Raw genomic sequence first — 21255 nt, 5'->3', positions numbered from 1 at the left:
TTCAATATTTAGTGTTTTATGTTTCATAGTTAATATTGTAAATCCCACATTCTTTATTTTCATGTACAATTTAGTGTTGCCAATCAACCCATTCCCTTCCGTTTTTAAAGGCGGTCTGTCATAACGTTTTAGCATTCAATAAGACATTATTGTGAGGTTTTGTATGCTCCATCTATCCATTTTCTATCGCTTATTCCCTTTGGGGTCGCTGGTGCCTATCTCAGCTACAATCGGGCGGAAGGCGGCGTACACCCTGGACAAGTCGCCACCTTATCCCAGGGCCAACACAGATAGACAGACAACACTAGGGCCAATTTAGTGTTGCCAATCAACCTATCCCCAGGTGCATGTCTTTGGAAGTGGGAGGAAGCCGGAGTGCCCGGAGGGAACTCACGCAGTCACGGGGAGAACATGCAAATTCCACACAGAAAGATCCCGAGCCCGGGATTGAACCCTGACTATTCTCAGGACCTACGCATTGTGAGACAGACGCACTAACCCCTCTTCCACCGTGCTGCCCGGTTTTGTATTTGTGTTCCCAAAAATAATACCGGCCCCCAGACACATATTTTTCTGTAAATGTTGGCCCCTTAGTCAAAATAATTGCCTAGGCTTGGCATAGAGTGCCGCCAAAAACATTTCTGTTTCTCAACCTCGGTCTGTAGGGGCCGCAGCAGTACTCAGTTGTAATACTCTTTTCCACCACTTGTGGCAGTCATGAAATCCATCCATCCACTTTCTACCGCTTGTCCCTTGTGGGGTAGCGGGGGATGCTGGAGCCCATCTCAGCTGCTTTCGGGCGGAAGGCGGTGTACACCCTGGACAAGTCACGACCTCATCGCAGGGTCAACACAGATAGACAGACAACATTCACACTCACATTCACACACTAGGGCCAATTTAGTGTTGCCAATCAACCCATCCCCAGGTGCATGTCTTTGGAGGTGGAGAGCTCATTATCACATGTAAGCATCCCTGTCAATGTGAATGAGGGAATAAGAACATGGGTCTAGGGCAGGGGGCCTGCAACCTGCGGCTCTAGAGCCGCATGTGGCTCTTTAGTCTTTAGCCCTAGTGGCTCTCTGGAGCGTTTTCAAACATGTATGAAAATAGAAAAATATTTTTGTTTTAATAGGGTTTCTGTATGAGGACAACGTGACACAAACATCCATAATTGTCAGAAATCCCACTGTTTATTTTAAACATGGTTCTCTGCTGGGAGTATTTGGCGAGCGCCGTTTTGTCCTACTAATTTTGGCGGTCCTTGAACTCACCGTAGTTTGTTTACATGTACAACTTTCTTCCACGATGCCAGAGAAAGACATATTTTATGCCACTCATTGTTTGTCTCATTTTGTCCACCAATCTTTTTATGCTATGTGTGAATGCACACACCTTTGTTGATGTTATTGACTTGTGTGGAGTGCTTATCAGGCATATTTGGTCAGTGCATGACTGCTAACATGCTATTTAGTCTAGCTTTACTTATGTATTACATCATTATACCTCACTTGTAGGTATATTTGAGCTTATTTAATTTCCCATGTCCTCTGTGTATTTAATTTATATCAGCATTTCTCATGACATATTATCTGTATGTAATGTTGTCTGCATTTCTGATAGTGGTTTGTGTGCCATGTTGTTCCAGACCACAGCGAACGTAACCCAGCTTGCATAGATTGTTATAAATCCATTAGAAAAATACAGCCTGCCATTTTCCTTAACTTGGACACACACATCTGTACCTTTGGCCATTTCTAAGCCAGTCGTTTAGAGTAGTTATCTCACCCCCTGAGAAGCCTGATTTATTAATGTTTTCCAATGTTTTAAAAAAACATTACTATTCAACATTTCTATCAACAAAGATATGTGTCAGCCTGCGACACATAATCATTTTGATAGTAGGCTAATATAGCTAATACAGACACTTATATCATGTGTTGACTTCATTATATCACTTATAGAAGGCTTTTAATTGTTTGTGGCTCCAAACAGATTTTTTTTTTGTATTTTGGTTCAATACGGCTCTTTCAACATTTTGGGTTGCCCACCCCGGGTCTAGGGCTTAGTGCTGGAGCCAAGAACCAAACGAGGGTCTGAGCTACAATTAAATACAAGCGTTGTGCCTTTAGAGGAATAAATTGTTGAGATATTGTTACACCTTGCTTTTCCCTGTTTGTCTACAAAACAAACAAAGTAGGTATAATTGAATGGGTTAGAGTTGACGAGTGCATTTGAACACTGCTTAGGGACAAACTCGATTAGTTAAAAAGGGTGATGATGTCCAAAATCTCGGCGATGGGACAAAGTAGTGAGGCTGCCTATCCAATTATAGGCATTGGTCAAATTCCCTTGAATTGGCGCAATCGCAACAACGCAAATTCCTGGAGTATCTGAATAGTTTACTGTGCATGGACAGAAGTCATTGCGAAGATTTGGTACTTTGATGAAACGCACAAAACGGTGAACAAAGACTCACTAACCTCGGCTTCAACCCAAGCGTTGTATCCCGCGGGGCTGATGGCCATCTCGATGACGGTCGCCACAATCAGTACCACCAGCACAGCTGGTGACACGTACCTCCACATGTAGTAATAGAAAGAGTACGGCCTGAAACCAAGCATGTCCTCCAGGTCCTGCATGAACCTGCGAGATATAATGAAGATATTTCCTATACGGGGCACCAAAATCTTTTTGCTCAATAACAAACAAACATTAATGATGGAGGACTTAAGACTTCTAGTTTCACATGCTAGTACCGTTTAGTGCCGTATATCCAGGCCACAGAGATGTTCTCTAGGATGACCACCACGGTGAGCGGCAATCCAGCCGAGTAGTCGTCAAACATGGTGACAAAGTAGTTCCCTGAACGCTGCACAAACAGCAGACCCAATAGGAAGGCAATGACACAGCAAACCACTGAGGGACATAAACATGCAGTCAGAACTTATATGGACAACACAAGCAGTAAGACATTCAAAACGAGTCGACTCACCGCACAGGATCTCTTTGCGGACCTTGAAGGCATCGAGTATGGGCGTGGTGATGCCCGTCATGGTTCCGATCATGCTTCCCAGGCCCAAGTTAATCAGCATGAAGAAGAACATGACAGACCAGAAAGGGCTGGCAGGGAAGTGCGTCATGGCTTCTGTGAAGGCGATGAACGCCAAGCCAGTGCCCTGAACCGACTGCAAGAAGCAGAAAAGAAGAGACAATAGGAAAGATCCATCTGCATCTGCTGCTTCCGCTGTACATACGTTGTACATGTGATAATAAAGATCTTATTGCAAAAAAAGTGTTTTCCTTGACCACAAAAGGGAACCTTAAAAAGTGGCATAATTGCTGTATCTATAAACCAAACAGTGATTTAAACATACTAATAATTAGAGATACTGTTTATCATATGCAAAATATCTCAATAACAGTTAATTATTTAGCCTTAGAACTTGATGAAAATGCATAAATTGAACAGAACATGTTAACTATCTTCAACAAATAACTTGACCAATTATAGGTAGGGGGTACTGCACTTTTTGTGGATTTTTGCCCATCATTCACAAGAATACATGTTTTTTTTTCTTTTTTATGCATTCTAAATCATAAATACACACTAGCAAGAGGAGGCTAATGCAGGTGATGGGGATTCAATCTATTCCGCATGTAAAGTGCTCTAAAACATAAAAAAACTTCCATTAATGTTTTGTATGCATGATGTAAGTATATACTGTATACAATGTAGTAATAGGCACATTTTTGGCAACAACCGTATTCTGATCATTTTAGGCATTTGGTTGCAACATCACTATTTCCAACAACTACAAATGAGAGGCAAAAATGACTACTTTGGAACCATTCATGATCCAGAAATTATATTCTTTACGCCGGAATCTATGGAAGATGAGCTACAAGTTTTGAACGAGAAATACAAACTACGAACATAACAATACAATCACTTATCGTACAATGTCTGCTCTTACTTGGATGCAGACTGATGGGATGTTTGTATCTTTCAGTACAGGACTTGTCTTCCCTGTTTAGATTAATTCATCACAATCCTCGCACAGGTAAACAATTATGTAAACAAACGGCATCTTGTTGTGTCTTCCTATCAATGTCTGTGTGTAAATTGAATTTTAAAGTTGAATAACTTCTCACCTTATGGACACAACCTTCGACTACTACTAGGTGAGAAGCATGATTTATACTCCAGCACAGACTTTTTTTTACCAGTTCAGCTGCAATAAAGCAACTCAGTAGGTCAAAATTACATCTTTGATCAAGGCGCCGTGTTACCACTAAAAATAGTTCCTCTGCGTTGGCTCTTAAAAACCAATGTCGGTAATAAATAGTTATTATACAACTCACGCCATGTTAATGGACTATAGTTGGCAGTTTTTGGATGTTTTTATAGAGGCAGACTATATGAATCCAATTACTGTAGATACAGTACATTGTTAGCCACCTCTTGCTTGTCTTTTTTTTTTAAATTTAGAATTTGCAAAAAAAGAAAGACATATACCTGTATGATCTTGCTTCACATAGAGAATGTAAATGATCTGCAACATTTCCCCAAAAAATGCAGTTACTTTTTAACAGTAAGTAGGGGTGGACACCTTCCACATTTGTACCGATACGGTGCCGATTGCCGATACCTGGGATGTATTTCTGTTTTTTTTTTTTGACAGTGAGCTTATAATGGTAACTGTGCTGTCCAGTTCTTACACATCTGAGTCTCATTTTGAAAGTATTGCATAGTAGTACACTTTGCATGCAGTTGAAATTCCAAGACATAGATGATGTTAAAGTAGTCTTTACCATTAAGTCGAATGTGCCAGTCTTGTCTTTTGTTGCACCATTTTCACTTTCTTTTACAACATTAGGTTATTTGGGTGTCTGTAAATATTTTTATTAGAACTTGGCTACTGGTTTAAGTCCAAAATACAGACAGAACTTTCCTTCAGAAGGTCTTGTCTTGGTCCATGTGATGTCAGATGAAACAAAAATTAAGCTGTTTGGCCACAATACCCAGCAATATGTTTGGAAGAGAAAAGGTGAGGTCTTTAATCCCAAGAACACCATCCTACCGTCAAGCATGGTGGCGGTAGTATTTTGCTCTGGGCCTGTTTTGCTGCCAATGGAACTGGTGCTTTACAGATAGTAAATGGGACAATGAAAAAGGAGGATTACCTCCAAATTCTTCAGCACAACCTAAAATCATCAGCACAGAGGTTGGGTCTTGGGCGCAGTTGGGTGTTCCAACAGGACAATTACCCCAAGCACACGTCAAAAGTGGAAAAGGAATGGCTAAATCAGGCTAGAATTAAGGTTTTAGAATGGCCTTCCCAAAGTCCTGACTTAAACATGTGGATAATGCAGAAGAAACAAGTCCATGTCAGAAAACCAACAAATTTAGCTGAACTGTACTAATTTTGTCAAAATGAGTGGTCAAAAGTTCAGCCAGAAGCTTGCCAGAAGCTTGTGGATGGCTACCAAAAGTGCCCTATTGCAGGGAAACTTGCCAAGGGACATATAACCAAATATTAACATTGCTGTATGTATACTTTTGACCCAGTAGATTTGGTCACATTTTCAGTAGACCCATAAGAAATTCGTAAAAGAACCAAACTTCATGAATGTTTTTTGTGAGAAACAAGTATGTGCTCCAATCACTCTATCACTAAAAATAAGAGTTGTAGAAATGATTGGAAACCCAACACAGCCAAGAAAATATGTTCTTTACAATTGTATGTAAACTTTTGACCACGACTGTATGTGTAATATTTGACAGAAGATGAGAGGTCACTTGCCTTGTTGAGTTCATCCTCCAGCATACAAGGGTCCAGGCCTAGCTGGGCAAAGTTTTCCTCCTTCACTGTCTTAATGACTCCGTACATTTCTGCATAGTCTTGTGTGGTCAGGTGGGAGAAGTTGATGTGAGAAGGAATGAGCTCTTTGCTCAGCACGCTGGTATTCAGATACATTAGTATCTTCTCGGCATTCCTGTAAGTGGAGAAGCAGGGGAATTTGTAGGAGTTGGGCTAAAAACAACAGCTTCTGATAAACTGGTTGACATTTGCTATGACATACTCACTCTATAACACACTTCTCGTTCATGATGTTTGCCTTGAAGCCCAGGACAGCAAAAACAACTAGAGTGGCCAAGATGGACGTAACAAAGTTGATGATGGAGACCAGGGCGGCGTCAAAGTGGCAGTTGTTGTCTCGCTTGTTGTAACTGGAGAAGGCAATGACTCCTCCGAAGCCCAGACCCAGCGCAAAGAACACCTGGGTGGCTGCCTCTCTCCACACCTGTGGCTCCAACATCTTTTCCAGCTGGGGTAAAGAGCAGTGGCAAAATGTCAGCTCTTATAATTTCACACAAGTTTAAGTTGATGTTATTTTGCAACATCAACTTTCGTATTACTCATTTATAGTCGTATTAGGCTAGCACAAGTGAGATGGCACGAAATGTAGAACCTGAAGCCCAAGACTGAACCAAAGAATGATACTATGTACAGTACAGGCCAAAAGTTTGGACACACCTTCTCCTCATTCAATGTGTTTTCTTTATTTTCATGACTATTTACATTGTAGATTGTCACTAAAGACATCAAAACTATGAATGAACACATGTAGAGTTATGCACGGTACTTAACAAAAAATGTGAAATAACTGAAAACATATTTTACATTCTATCCATCCATCCATCCATCTTCTTCCGCTTATCTGCGGTCAGGTCGCGGGGGCAGCAGCCTAAGCAAGGAAGCCCAGACTTCCCTCTCCCCAGCCACTTTGTCTAGCTCTTCCCTGGGGATCCCGAGGCGTTCTCAGGCCAGCCGGGAAACATAGTCTTCCCAAAGTGTCCTGGGTCTTCCCCGTGGCCTCCTACCGGTTGGACGTGCCCTAAACACCTCCGTAGGAAGGCGTTCGGGTGGCATCCTGACCAGATGCCCAAGCCACCTCATCTGGCTCCTCTCGATGTGGAGGAGCAGCGGCTTTACTTTGAGCTCCTCCTAGATGGCAGAGCTTCTCACCCTACCTCTAAGGGAGAGCCCCGCCACACGGCGGAGGAAACTCATTTCGGCCGCTTGTACCCGTGATCTTATCCTTTCGGTCATGACCCAAAGCTCATGACCATAGGTGAAGATGGGAACGTATATCGACCGGTAAATTGAGAGCTTTGCCTTCCGGCTCAGCTCCTTCTTCACCACAACGGATCGGTACATCTGCATTACTGAAGACGCCGCACCGATCCGCCTGTCGATCTCACGATCCACTCTTCTCCCATTCGTGAACAACACTCCTAGGTACTTGAACTCCTCCACTTGGGTCAGGGTCTCCTCCCCAACCCGGAGATGGCACTCCACCCTTTTTTCCGGGCAACCACCATTAACTCGGACTTGGAGGTGCTGATTCTCATTCCGGTCGCTTCACACTCGGCTGCGAACCGATCCAGTGAGAGCTGTTTTACATTCTAGTTTCTTCAAAATAGCCGCCCTTTGCTGATTACTACGTTGCACACTCTTGGCATTCTCTCGATGAGCTAACTCCTTCGAAACCATTAGAAAACCATTTCAGGTGACTAGCTCTTGAAGAGAATGCCAAGGGTGTGGGAACAAGTAATCACAGCCAAGGATGGCTATTTTGAAGACACTACAATATTAAAAATGTTTTCAGTTATTTCACGGTGGCAGAGGGGTTAGTGCGTCTGCCTCACAATACGAAGGTCCTGCAGTCCTGGGTTCAAATCCAGGCTCGGGATCTTTCTGTGTGGAGTTTGCATGTTCTCCCCGTGAATGCGTGGGTTCCCTCCGGGTACTCCGGCTTCCTCCCACTTCCAAAGACATGCACCTGGGGATAGGTTGATTGGCAACACTAAATTGGCCCTAGTGTGTGAATGTGAGTGTGAAGGTTTCCTGTCTATCTGTGTTGGCCCTGCGATGAGGTGGCGACTTGTCCAGGGTGTACCCCGCCTTCTGCCCGATTGTAGCTGAGATAGGCGCCAGCACCCCCCGCGACCCCGAAAGGGAATAAGCGGTAGAAAATGGATGGATGGATGGATGGGTTATTTCACCTTTTTTTTGTCAAGTACATACAGTATCTCCACATGTGCTGATTCATAGTTTTGATGCCTTCATTGACAATGTACAATGTAAATAGTCATGAAAATAAAGAAAACGCATTAAATGAGGTGTGTCCAAACTTTTGGCCTGTACTGTACATTATGATGTAAATAGTATATCAATAGCAGTACATAATAAATAGGACAGTTTAATAAATTGTGACTCCAAAGTGCAAATAAAAATGTCTGCAATGACAGCAAACCAAACGAAATAAACCTTAGGCTGAAGTAAGCCTAAAGTTTATTGCTCAGTGGCCTTATGGTTAGAGTGTCCGCCCTGAGATTGGTAGGTCGTGAGTTCAAACCTCTGCCGAGTCATACCAAAGACTATAAAAATGGGACCCATTGCCTCCCTGCCTGGCAATCAGCATCAAGGGTTGGTATTGGGGGTAAAGTCACCAAAAATGATTCCCTAGCGCGGCCACCGCTGCTGCTCACACCTCCCCTCAACTCCCAAAGGGTTAACAAGGGGATGGGTCAAATGCAAAGGACAAATTTCACCACACCTAGTGTGTGTGAGACAATAATTGGTACTTTAACTTTTAACTTTATTCATGTGCGATTAACTCATGGTTTCATATCATTTGACAAGGTTAACTGTAAGTAGTTCAGATATAATCATTGAATGTGACTAAAATTAAGAGCGATACTACTAGTTCAGCATTAATATTTGAGAGGGCCCCAACCCGCTCTGTGGTGGAAAAGTTGCTCTAGGATATATGAAAATGCGCTTTCAGAATAAATTGCACAATTAATCTGCTTTTTGTGATTATTTGCTTCGGTTCACTCATTAACTTTTGAACCTTTTAACTTTTATAATGCCTTGTACTGTACAAATAGCTTTTGAATGACAGTATGAATAAATTAAACCATTTGCAATGCACAGAGCCTTCGACACAAAGTCCACATATTTGCATGTAACTGCAAACACTCCCCACTAGAGGGAAACATCACCCCAACACTTGCTGTATATTGATGCCACTTTGCCTTTTGTGAATGGCAATGGCCTTGATCTAAACCAGGCAGCCATGATATCACCAAACATGCTTATAGAGAAAGTGTCAGAAGTGTCACATATGCTACATTTCTATTTAGCATGATTTATTGACAACGCCATGGCAGGAAGGTCTTCATCACGCCTTCTAACCTAGGTGCAATAAATGCACAGCGCAGTTGAATGCAATGTGATCATTTATTAGTGCTCACCTTTGGGGTGAACATGTGGGCGATGCCATCCACTGCTCCTCTCAAGAACAAGCCTCTCACCAGGAAACAGAAGAGCACCACGTAAGGGAAGAGTGAGCTGAAGTACATCACCTAAGGGAGACAAAGTCATTGGGTCATGTTGCCATGGACACACTCTTCAGGATGCCTCACACACAGGTTTAAACATATAAAAAACCCACAAGCACTCACAAACATTTCCACTACATTTTGTTGAGGTTGGAAGAAATGAGTCAAACATCTCTGCTGCCTTCAGGGGGCATGGAACCATCTTGGCTCTGATAATTGGATTAAGTTCTGAAAAATATGACGATTATGATGAACTCTCTCTTGTGGCTTCTCATTTTGAAACATTGAGTTGGATATTGCACCGTGCTAAATGACTCACTTTCTCGATACAGATGTTTGAGTATTGTTGAAATGTTTCATCTGATGGAGGCAAAATAGAGTGTGCTACTTGACTGCAAACCACAGGGTTGCTGTTGTTGATTTTTTTTTTTTTTTAATTTATGTGTGGCACTGGTTTAGGATGCAGTCAGAACAACTCTGGATCTGTGAAAAACTGATTCTCCAGAGTACAGGTGTCGTACTCAAGGCCTGGAGACCAGATTTGGCCTGCCACATCCTTTTATATGCCCCATGAAAGCCTGGAAACAGCATGTGTCAATAAAATACTTTGTCTTTATCTTCAGTTTTTCCATTGTGACAGAAAACAATGAAATTCTTACATGTAATTGCATATATTTTAAACTTTAATATGATCTTATAATGCAGGGGTAAGGAACCTATGGCTCTAGAGCCAGATGTGGCTCTTTTGATGACTGCATCTGGCTCTCGGATAAATCTGAGCTGACATCCCTTAAGACGATAAGTAATGAATAATTCCACTTGTAATCACAGTGTTAAAAATAACGTTTAAAATATAAAACATTCTCATGTTTTTTTATGTTCAAGAAGTTGTGTTAATGGTAAAAAGTAATTTATTTATTAATATCTGTGTTGGCCCTGCGATGAGGTGGCGACTTGTCCAGGGTGTACCCCGCCTTCCGCCCGATTGTAGCTGAGATAGGCGCCAGCGCCCCCCGCGACCCCAAAAGGGAATAAGCGGTAGAAAATGGATGGATGGATGGATGGTTATTGTGGGGCTTGCCCTCCTGGTGGTTCTTCAAACCACCAAGCACCGACATGAGAGCCCTTTTCAGGGTTACAATATTGTTTTATTTTTCAATAAGTGTCTCAGTTGCTTTCCAGTAATTGTATTTTTCTCTTTTATTCTCACTCGCGCTGTGGCTCCAGCCCCAACCCCGTCTCTCCTCCTGGCTGCTGCTTATAACAGAGCGACAGGTGATTAGATAACAAGGCCCGGGTGGGCGTCTACGCACCTGTCGCTGATTTCGAAGCCGTTCCTGGGACACCCAGATTTGCTGCAGGCCCACAGGCCACGCCCCCTCCACAGTTAGCTTCAGAATAACAATGTTATTACAAAGAATAAGAGACCTATTATACTCTAGAAATGTTGGTCTTACTTAAAAATGCACGCGTTTAGTTGTGTTCAGTGTTAAAAAAAATATAATATGGCTCTTACGGAAATAATATTTTAAAATATTTGGCTTTCATGGCTCTCTCAGCCAAAAAAGATTCCCGACACCTGTTATAATGCAACAAACATTCTAGAGTAATTGCATTATTCCTCGTTTATTGATTTCTGACATGATCGTGAAAAATTTATTCGCGCTAAGGGGGAATCAATAATTATAAATGGACTAAAAATACGGTTTACTACGTTGTAAATACATTTTCAAGATTATGAGAGCTGTCTAGACATGAAAAAACATCCGGTAGTCATTTTTACATGCTTTTAATGTAATATAGTACTGTTGCCAGAGACTGAGCCAATCATTGGCAACAATACTGAACTGTGATCTCTGATTGGTTTTGTGTCACATATTGGCCAACTGTAGTATTGATATTTTAGTTCATTTTTTGCTTGAAATGCTTAATTTAAATAAATTGTTGAATATGATTTAAAAATAATAAATAGTAAAAATATGTTCTGGGGGGAAGCCACAATATTTGAGCGTGATGTGATGAGGGACAACTGTATTATACATTCCAAACATGTTTTTCGTTAAAATGATAATAAATAATCAAATAGCTGCTTGACTCATGATTTCAAAGCAAGTTTTCTATCAAATTGTACACTATGGACGAAAGAAATCGTGGCAGCTCAGTCACCAGAATTTCACTGTAACAAAAACGGTGGTAACTTTTTTCATTAAAGTAATACATCAAAAAACAAATTTGACACCTTTGCTCTAATGTAGTGTTTCTCCCCAGAGGACCACCAAAAAATATATCTTTCTCCGCTGTGGTCCAAATGGGCCGATTGCAATTTAATGTCAAATAAAAGTTTCTTAAGTGCAAAAGATAGTGAAGTGAAGTAAATTATATTTATGCAGCACTTTTTCTCTCGTGACTCAAAGCGCTTTACATAGTGAAACCCAATATCTAAGTTAAATTCAAACCAGCATGGGTTGCACTGGGAGCAGGTGGGTAAAGTGTCTTACCTAAGGACACAACGGCAGTGACTAGGAAGGCGGAATAAAGAATCGAACCTGGAACCCATAAGTTGCTGGCACGGCCGCTCTACCAACCGAGCTATACTGCCTGATAGGATAGTTACTGAGTTTATTCATTTTAGCACAACATAATTGCAAGTAAATTTATTTTTCATAATTTCCTATGATTCCCTTCTTATGGAGTATATTTGGGTAGTAGTTATTGTTCTAATCAGCCTGACCTAAGCCTAAAGTTTAAGTGTTTAATCAATGATTCTCAAAACGGTGGTACGAGTACCACTAGTGGTACGTTGGCTCTAACTGGTGGTAGGCCAAAGAATCACTTAATTATGTGCAGTTCATTCTATTTAAATCATTATTTAAATACAGTGTTTTATTTTCCTATATTCAAACAGTGTTATTGTTCAAACTGTGTGTAATGTTACAGTGCCCAAAAATGTTAAATACACTCGCTAAAAATGTTGGTCATCATGGTTTTACATAGAGAACCACATTTTTCTGAGGTAGTACTTGCGGAAAAAAGTTTGAGAACCTTTTTTTTTTTTTTAGTTACCAAAGGGTTTCCTATAATTTCACAAGGTTGTTAACTGTTGAACTTTATGAATGTTAGCTATAATGACTGAATACGATTATAATCAAGTAATTACTAATTTAGTGTAAATATTTCAGTTGGCCCCAGGACCCTTGGTGATAAAAAAGTTGGGCCTCGAGGACAAAATGTTTAAGAACCCCTGCCCTAGAGCATATTTTTAGTAGTTTTCTCCTCACCATGTTTGCTCCTAATGGAACCTAAACAATAATTTGCCTTTATATATAACTAAAGTTAGCTTAGCCTGTTTGACAAATGCTGCTTTGATTTACTTTTCTCAAGTTGCTGCACTCCCGCACGAGTTTTACTTTGAAAAAACCTGTTCTATTGAAAAATACCTCCACCAATGCAACTCTTTTGGGCAGCATTATTCTACTTAATAAAACATTGGCAGGTGAACAGCAATTCCGAACATTCAGGCCGATGCCCTCATTTAAAAGGATAAATCAAATGTACATTTATCAAATTTTATCCCATGAACACCATTCCCCCTCGTTTTCTGTTGAGATAAGGGTTAACACTTGTGTGTACTTTATTCCTATTTATTCACACACATGATCAAACAGACCTTACCCGACAAGCAGCATCGTCCGGCATCAGAAGTGACTGTTACTGTTTGGTTGAAGTTAAACATGTTTTTTTTCCTCTGCATAGTACTGATCAAGTGACCAACTGTATTGTTTTGATTTATAATATGAGTGCTACTTACTGTATATGTATGTATGTATATATTTTCTTTTATTATTAAACAAGCTAATGACGCCAAATGCGAAGGGTTTTGAGGTTAAAATGGAGCCAATTTGGTCTGTTTGTCTTTTGGTTGGGCTTCACGGTGGAAGATGGGTTAGTGCGTCTGCCTCACAATACGAAGGTCCTGAGTAGTCCTGGGTTCAATCCCGAGCTCGGGATCTTTCTGTGTGGAGTTTGCATGTTCCTCCCCGTGAATGCGTGGGTTCCCTCCGGGTACTCCATCTTCTTCCCACCTCCAAAGACATGCACCTGGGGATAGGTTGATTGGCAACACTAAATTTGCCCTAGTGTGTGAATGTGAGTGTGATTGTTGTCTGTCCATCTGTGTTGGCCTTGCAATGAGGTGGCGACTTGTCCAGGGTGTGCCCCGCCTTCCGCCCGATTGTAGCTGAGATAGGCACCGGCGCCCCCCGCAACACCAAAGGGAATAAGCGGTAGAAAATGGATGGATGTCTTTCGGTCTATGGCAGTTTTTGATCAAGTGCTTGGATTTTGAGTTGTTAAAGAACACCTTTTTAGTTTATCATAAATATATTTTTAACATTTGAGTTTTTTTCAATGTAATATTTTTTGCACTATTTTGCTGTTTTTGCACTTTGGACACCTGTAAAATAAACATCATCTGAGAACTCCAACCTGACTTACCTAACTCAAGGAGAAGCCTGCCACACTCCTGAATGTCACACGTCCACATAGATGTAACAAAATGCTTTTTTTTTTAAGGTCACAATAAAGGTGTTGGTGTGGACACGGCCACAAGCTGCCGCATTTATAGTGATGGATGGGTTTATTGAGTGCATGGCGACTGCCCACCTTCCCAGAGGACTGGATGCCCTTGATGACAGCCAAGCACACCAAGATCCAAGCGATCAGCAAGGACAGAGTCATCTGCCAGTTGAGTCCGCCAGTGTCGTCGATGCTGCTGGTGATGTTGAGCGTTCTACGGTACCAGAAGTACGTTGTGGCTGAACTTTTCTCACACTCTGGCTCCACGACTGCGTTGTGGGACAAAAAGGGCAGTGGGAAAATAAAGGATGCATCAATATCACAGATTCAAATTGCAACCTTTGTGTGGTCAAGTTATATTTATTTTCACGCCAGTTTATGGTAAACTTGTATATGTCATGATCCTTTGTCTGAATCATGTTATGTTTAGTTGTAATATCCTTAGTTTATTGTCTATTTCTGTTTTCAGCACCCTCTTTAGGTTTAGTTTCATAGGACATTGATTCGCTGCACATGCCTCTGATTAGTGGTCGGGATGCTCACCTAATCAGAGAGCTATTTATACCTGCCTCACGCTGCACCTGTCCTGGCAGACTTGTTTGCAACATGCGAATGTTTGTGTGGCTTTTTCAATACAATTAGATTCCGATTCTTGGGGTGATGATTCGATTCAAAATCGATTCTTGGTTTAACACGATCCAGCCATCCATCCATCTTCTTCTGCTTATCCAAAGTTGAGTCGCGGGGGCAGCAGCCGAAGTAGAGAAGCCGAGACTTTCCTCTCCCCAGCTACTTCGTTCAGCTCTGCCGGGGGATCCCGAGTTCGGGGGGCATACTGACTGTATGTGCGAACCATCTAATATGTCTCCTCCCGATGTGAAGGAGCAGTGGCTGTAGTCTGAGCTCCTCCCGAATGACAGAGCTTCTTACCCTATTTCTAAAGGAGCGCCCCACGACCCGACGGAAGATTCTCATTTCAAACACTTGTACCCGTGATCTTGTCCTTTCGGTCATAACCCTAGTTCATGACCATAGGTGAGGATAGTAACGTAGATACCGGTAAATTGAGAACACTGCGCCATCTTCACCACAAAGGATCGATACAGGGTCTGCAACAGAATCGGAGACAAAGTGCAGCCCTGGCGGAGTCCAACCCTCACTGGAAACGTGTCCGACTTACTGCCGGTAATGCAGACTAAGCTGTGAAACTGATCATACAGGAAGCGGACCGCCACAATCAGGCTCTCTGATCACTCTCCACAGGACTACCCGAGGGACACTATGGATTCTCCATGTCAACAAAAAACATGTAGACTGGTTGGGAAAACTCCCATGCAAATTCAAGGGATCCTGCCGAAAGTATAGAGTTGGTCCACAGTTCCACGACCAGGACGAAAACCACACTGCTACTCCTGAATCCAAGGTTTGACTATTCAGCGAGCCTCCTCTCCAGTACACCAGAATAGACCTTACCCGGAAGGCTGAGAAGTGTGATCCCACGATAGTTGGAACACACCCTCCGGTTCCCCTTTTTAAATAGAGGTACCACCATCCCAATCTGCCAATCTAGAGGCACTTCCCCCGATGTCCATGCAATTCAGCAGAGTCTTGTCACCCACGACAACCCCACAGCATCCAGAGCCTTAAGGAACTCCGGGCAACTCTCATCCACCCCCGAGACCTTGTCACGGAGGAGCTTCTTAACTGCCTCGGCAAGCTCAGCCCCAGAAATAGCCCACCGCGCAGTCCCCAGGGACTGCTTCCTCATAGGAAGACGTGTTGGTGGTATTGAAGAGGTCTTTGAAGTATTCCTTCCACTGATTCACCACATCCCCAGTCGAGGTCAGCATCACACCATCCCCATTATACACATTGTTGACAGAGCACTGCTTAACCCTCCTAAAGGGGGCGGAAGGTGGTCCAGAATTGCTTCAAAGCTGTCCGGAAGTCATTCATCTCTGATTGGCTGCCTCGACAATAGAGGCACGGAACATGGTCCACTCAGCCATAATATCTGGCACCTCCCTCGTAACATGTTCAGAATTCTCCCGGAGGAGGGAATTGAAACTCTCTCTGACGTGAGATTCTGCCAGATGAGCCCAGCAGACCCTCAATATTGTCTTTGGGCTTGCCAGGTCTGTCTGGCATCCTCCCCCACCATCGAAGCCGACTCACCACCTGGCGGTAATCAGTTTAAAGCTCCGCCTCTCTCTTCACCCGAGTGTCCAAAACATGAGATTTTCAATCTGATAACAGAACCATGTGTATAAGCTCCCACGTTCATATGTTTGAACGTGGTGTACAAGAAAACTTAATTCAGTGTTCCACTTAAATTGCTAGCACTCTCGAGATATGTTATCCCAGGTCCACAACCAGCTCCTTGGTCTTCGTCACATTGAGCTGGAGGTGGTTCTTTCCACACCATGTGACAATAACTGTCCTCGCTTCAATTGTGCCTCCTTTAAACTTTCTCTTTTTATTCCATGATGTGTTGTTGACATGATTTGCCTACCTTGACTGTTGGCACTTCAACTACTTTAACAGTTATGGCTAAATCAACAATTTGCCTGTTTTTGTTATTAGTTATAACGTAGCGGTTAGTTTCGAGCCATTCCAACGTCAAATTCTTCAACATATTTTGACACACAGCCAAAAGTACCACATTCATAATAAATGGACAATTTTTACAATTCAGCACATTCAGGACAATTGGCCTAAACATTTTCCACGGCCAAAAAACGTCTACTTTTCCTGTAATTCTACATTTCATATCACCATTATTTATTACTGCCACATTTCTAAACAAATTCTACAAACCCTGTTTCCATATGAGTTGGGAAATTGGGTTAGATGTAAATATAAACGGAATACAATTATTTGCAAATCATTTTCAACTCATATTCAGTTGACTATGCTACAAAGACAACATATTTGATGTTAAAATTGATAAACATTTTTTTTTGCAAATAATCATTACATTTAGAATTTGATGCCAGCAACACGTGACAAAGAAGTTGGGAAAGGTGGCAATAAATACTGATAAAGTTGAGAAATGCTCATCAAACACTTATTTGGAACATCCCACAGGTGTGCATGCTAATTGGGAACAGGTGGGTGCCATGATTGGGTATAAAAACAGACTCCATGAAATGCTAAGTAATTCACAAACAAGGATGGGGCGAGGGTCACCAATTTGTAAGAAAATTGCTGAACAGTTTTAGAACAACATTTCTCAACGAGCTATTGCAAGGAATTTAGTGATTTTACCATCTACGGTCCGTAAAATCATCAAAAGGTTCAAAGAATCTGGAAAAATCACCGCACGTAAGCTATGATGTTACGGACCTTTGAACCTTCAGGCAGTACTGCATCAAAAACCGACATCAGTGTGTAAAAGATATCACCACATGGACTCAGGAACACTTCATAAAACCACTGTCAGTAACTACAGTCGGTTGCTACATCTGTAAGTGCAAGTTATAACTCTGCTATGCACAGCAAAACCCATTTATCAAGAACACCAAGGTACACCGCTGGTTTCGCTGGGCCCGAGCTCATCTAAGATGGACTGATGCAAAGAGGAAAAGTGTTCTGTGCTCTGGCGAGTCAACATTTCAAATTATATTTGGAAACTGTGGACGTGGTGTCTTCTGGAACAAAGAGGAACATAACCATCCGGATTGTTATAGGCGCAAAGTTCAAAAGCCAGCATCTGTGATCGTATGGGGGTGTATTAGTGCCCAAGGTATGGGTAACTTACACTTCTGTGAAGGCACCATTAATGCTGAATGGTCCATACAGGTTTTGGAGCAACCTATGTTGTCATCCAAGCAACGTTATCATGGACGCCCCTGCTTATTTCAGCAAGACAATGCCAAGCCACGTGTTACAACAGCGTGGTTTCGTAGTTTAAGAGTGCGGGTACTTTCCTGGACCGCCTGCAGTCCAGACATGTCTCCCATCGAAAATGTGTGGCGCATTATGAAGCGTAAAATACGACAGCGGAGACCCTGGACTGTTGAACGACTAAAGCTCTACATAAAACAAGAATGAGAAAGAATTCCACTTTCAAAGCTTCAACAATAAGTTTCCTCAGTTCCCAAACGTTTATTGAGTGTTGTTAAAAGAAAAGGTGATGTAACACTAGGGGTGTAACGGCAGACAAAAATTTCGGTTTGGTACGTACTTCAGTTCAGAGGTCACGGTTCGGTTAATTTTCGGTACGGTAAGAAAACAACAAAATATACATTTTTGGATTATTTATTTAACAAATTTGCTGAATCTTCCACCAAAAATATTTTTCTTAGTGGAATATCTGATGTGAAGTAATCAGAAACTTGGATAGGTCAATAATTCATAATAACATTGATTTTGATTCAATATAATGTTTTGAGCAATGACAGTTAGAAAGAAAAAAAAACAGCTTTGTTTTATTAGTTAACGTTGCAACTTTTTCTAAATTACATTCAGTCTTTAAGCTTTTTTATTTCACTTTTGTTTATGTTTTTGTTTATTTAAATAGTATTTTTTGAATGTGCCGTGGGCCTTTAAAACATTAGCTCACTACTTATCTGGTCTGAGCATTTAGTCCCTCACCTGTCCCTCATTGGCAATCAGAATGTTACTTATGCCAGACCTGATGGGGCTTGATCATTTTCTTCGTTAGCTTTGCGCTTTATACACGTTTGCTCTCTGTGCACTTCTCAGCTCACCATCTTTATTTTTTGCGTTACCTGAGTTTTCTCTCTCTAAAAAAAGGGGGCTTCTTTTCTGCACTTGCCTGACATCACTGCATCCTGAACTGTAATGTAAAATGAAATTTTGCCCGCAGCACAAACACCAATGCCACCGTTCACATCTCCATGGTTTTGCTTGTATGACTTTATATAAGTCAGTGAAGCAGCTTACTCGCAATTGTGGAAGCTGCAATAAAGTGATCCCAGTATAAGTGAACCTAAGTGCTTGTGTGTGCACGTGTTTAAATGATTTGTTTTGAACTAAAGAGATTGTTTTTTTTAATTCCAGCTGGATTTGTAAGCAAAGTAGACAACATAATGCTGATGAAAAATGATGTCTGCACTGCAAGCTATAAGCTGCCAGACATTGTGCATAATGGCAGCCCCACTGCTGCAGGGAAGGACAATGTCTAATAGTAAATAATCATTTAAAAATGTTATATATATGCAATACCAATTTGAGTGTCAAAAATCCATTACCTGATAAATTTAACCATCCAAACCATTCTTTTCTATATAATTTTTGCCGCTTTTTTGTTCACTTACTGGCTTGAGTTCCATTGATTTGGACGGGACATTCAGCCCAAGGAAGCGGGTACTGGAAAGACTGGAAGAAGTAGAAGATGCTCCATCCGATGATCACGTTGTAGTAGAGGCCCACAAAGCCGCAAACCTGATGCATAACAAGAAAAAAACAACATTGTTACGTGTGTCACACAAACATCTTGAATGTTGGCGTCAGGCAAGGGATGCTGAGCACACATCAGCTTAACTCAAAAGTGCGTATGAATTATTGAGCTGTTGGCTCTCAGCAGTCGAGGCTGGGGTCCGGTGTAAGAAGGTATTTATAGCTACTGAATGTCCCTCCTGCCACATCGGAGCACACACTACGCCTCGCTGCCCCCAGCCAGAATCGTCCCTCTCCCCTGTGTTAGTTTAGATTGATGAAATCTCATCAGAGTAAGAGGCCAAACGTTACCACAGTAGAGGTCAATCGCTGACTGACAAAAGGTCGGTGCTGACGTGACGGCAACTTGATGGGTCACTTCCTCTCCTTTGACACCGTAAGAGCTTTCTTTACCAAGTTTGTTGTCTTTTATTATTGTTCCATCATCAACCAGAAGTGTTTTTTTTAACAAATATGTAATAATAATACATGCAAAACTGTTACGTCTGTTCGGCATCGTGGTGCTGGGTTCGATTCCCTCGAGTATGCGTCGAAATAGAACACAGCAAAGGTAAGGTTTAACTATTTATTTGAATAACAAGAGGTGCTAATAAACAAAAATACTGGAGATAAGGAAAGGGAAACAAAAGACGCTAGCATGAAAGCTAGGATAAACAAATAGTAAATTAAACTGGCACATAGGCACACAAAGGGGAAAACAAAACATTTAGCATGAGAGCTAAGAATAAATAAAATTGCGCAGCGTGAGAGCTCACGAGAATACTACAGGAATTGCATGTAAGCAAAAGTGCAAAGCAGACGTACCGTTGTGTGAAAACAAACTAGAGTCCCAGGCAGAAGACTGAAAAGAGGAAGGCTTATAAAGGGAAGGTGATTAACAGAGAACAGGTGTGCAGGAACCGGGAGTAACAGCTGAAATTAATAAGTAACCATGGTGATGGACTAAACGGTAAATAAACGGATCAAACGGAGAATAAGAACAAAGATGGAAAAATAAACAGTAATATGTGAAGATCGGAGTCACGGATCGCAACAAAAACTAGCCATACTGTTTATGTAGCCCTGTATAGGGAACCCAGGAAAAGGAAAAGCACACACACGCACACAGGGCAGTAAAACCAACATTTTTCTTAACTAATCAGGAAGATTCTTCTCAACAAAAGAGGAGAAATATGACTTTAGAAGAAAATCTAATTCAAAATTTTTGTATGCTCGTACAAAATTTAAACCCTTTAGCATATCCGTATGTGGGATTAAATTATCGAATTGATTAACCAAAGAACTCAAACAAAGCACCAATATGATGCAGTTTAAGAGACCGGTAAAACTACAGGTGTTCACAAAGTACACAGAACAAGAATTATGATAAATATCTTGGACCCTTTTTATTCTTTAAATCTTTTTTATTGAGACAAAGATTATTTATATATTTAATATTTGTTTACTTACTATGGTATATTTTTGGTTTATTATTTATCTGTTCACTGTTATCTTACAGAGAACAAGGAAATAGGACACAATTGCTACGGTATGAAAAGGGTCAGGATTAAATAAGCTCTGTTTCTTCCTAATCCTTTTCGGACGTGCTGTGATGAAACAACTGAAAATATCTGATGCATTACATTGTATCATATGCATGTTAGAAATAAACTGAAACTCAACTGAACTGAATGATAACAATTAAAAAGTGATTTTCAAATGAAATAAAAAGGTATCCTACACTGTTTTTTACATTTTTACAAATATTTTACAATATTATTTAGAAATGAGCGATTTGGCCTAAAGTCTTTTTTGTGATATAAATTGCAACCTTCTGTGAAACAAATTGACATTGCAATATA

The 21255-nt window shown here is 41.3% G+C and overlaps 1 protein-coding gene across 2 annotated transcripts in view; it reads right to left on the bottom strand.

Annotated features, from left to right (window-relative positions):
• The window catches only part of LOC133554014 (sodium-dependent neutral amino acid transporter SLC6A17-like), a 69848-nt gene that overhangs the window by 25417 nt on the left and 23176 nt on the right, over positions 1–21255 (bottom strand). For both annotated transcript variants that reach the window (XM_061902336.1, XM_061902337.1), the window contains exons 4-11: positions 19273–19399; positions 14078–14259; positions 9329–9439; positions 6092–6333; positions 5808–6000; positions 2996–3188; positions 2760–2919; positions 2484–2646 (exon numbers count right to left, since the gene is read on the bottom strand). In XM_061902336.1, coding sequence (XP_061758320.1) covers positions 2484–2646; positions 2760–2919; positions 2996–3188; positions 5808–6000; positions 6092–6333; positions 9329–9439; positions 14078–14259; positions 19273–19399 — 1371 coding nt within the window. The remainder of the gene's footprint in view (positions 1–2483; positions 2647–2759; positions 2920–2995; positions 3189–5807; positions 6001–6091; positions 6334–9328; positions 9440–14077; positions 14260–19272; positions 19400–21255) is intronic.

The sequence above is a fragment of the Nerophis ophidion genome, linkage group LG06, assembly GCF_033978795.1.
Source record: "Nerophis ophidion isolate RoL-2023_Sa linkage group LG06, RoL_Noph_v1.0, whole genome shotgun sequence".
NCBI classification, from domain to species: Eukaryota; Metazoa; Chordata; class Actinopteri; order Syngnathiformes; family Syngnathidae; genus Nerophis; species Nerophis ophidion.
This window is presented reverse-complemented; position numbering and strand designations above follow the sequence as displayed.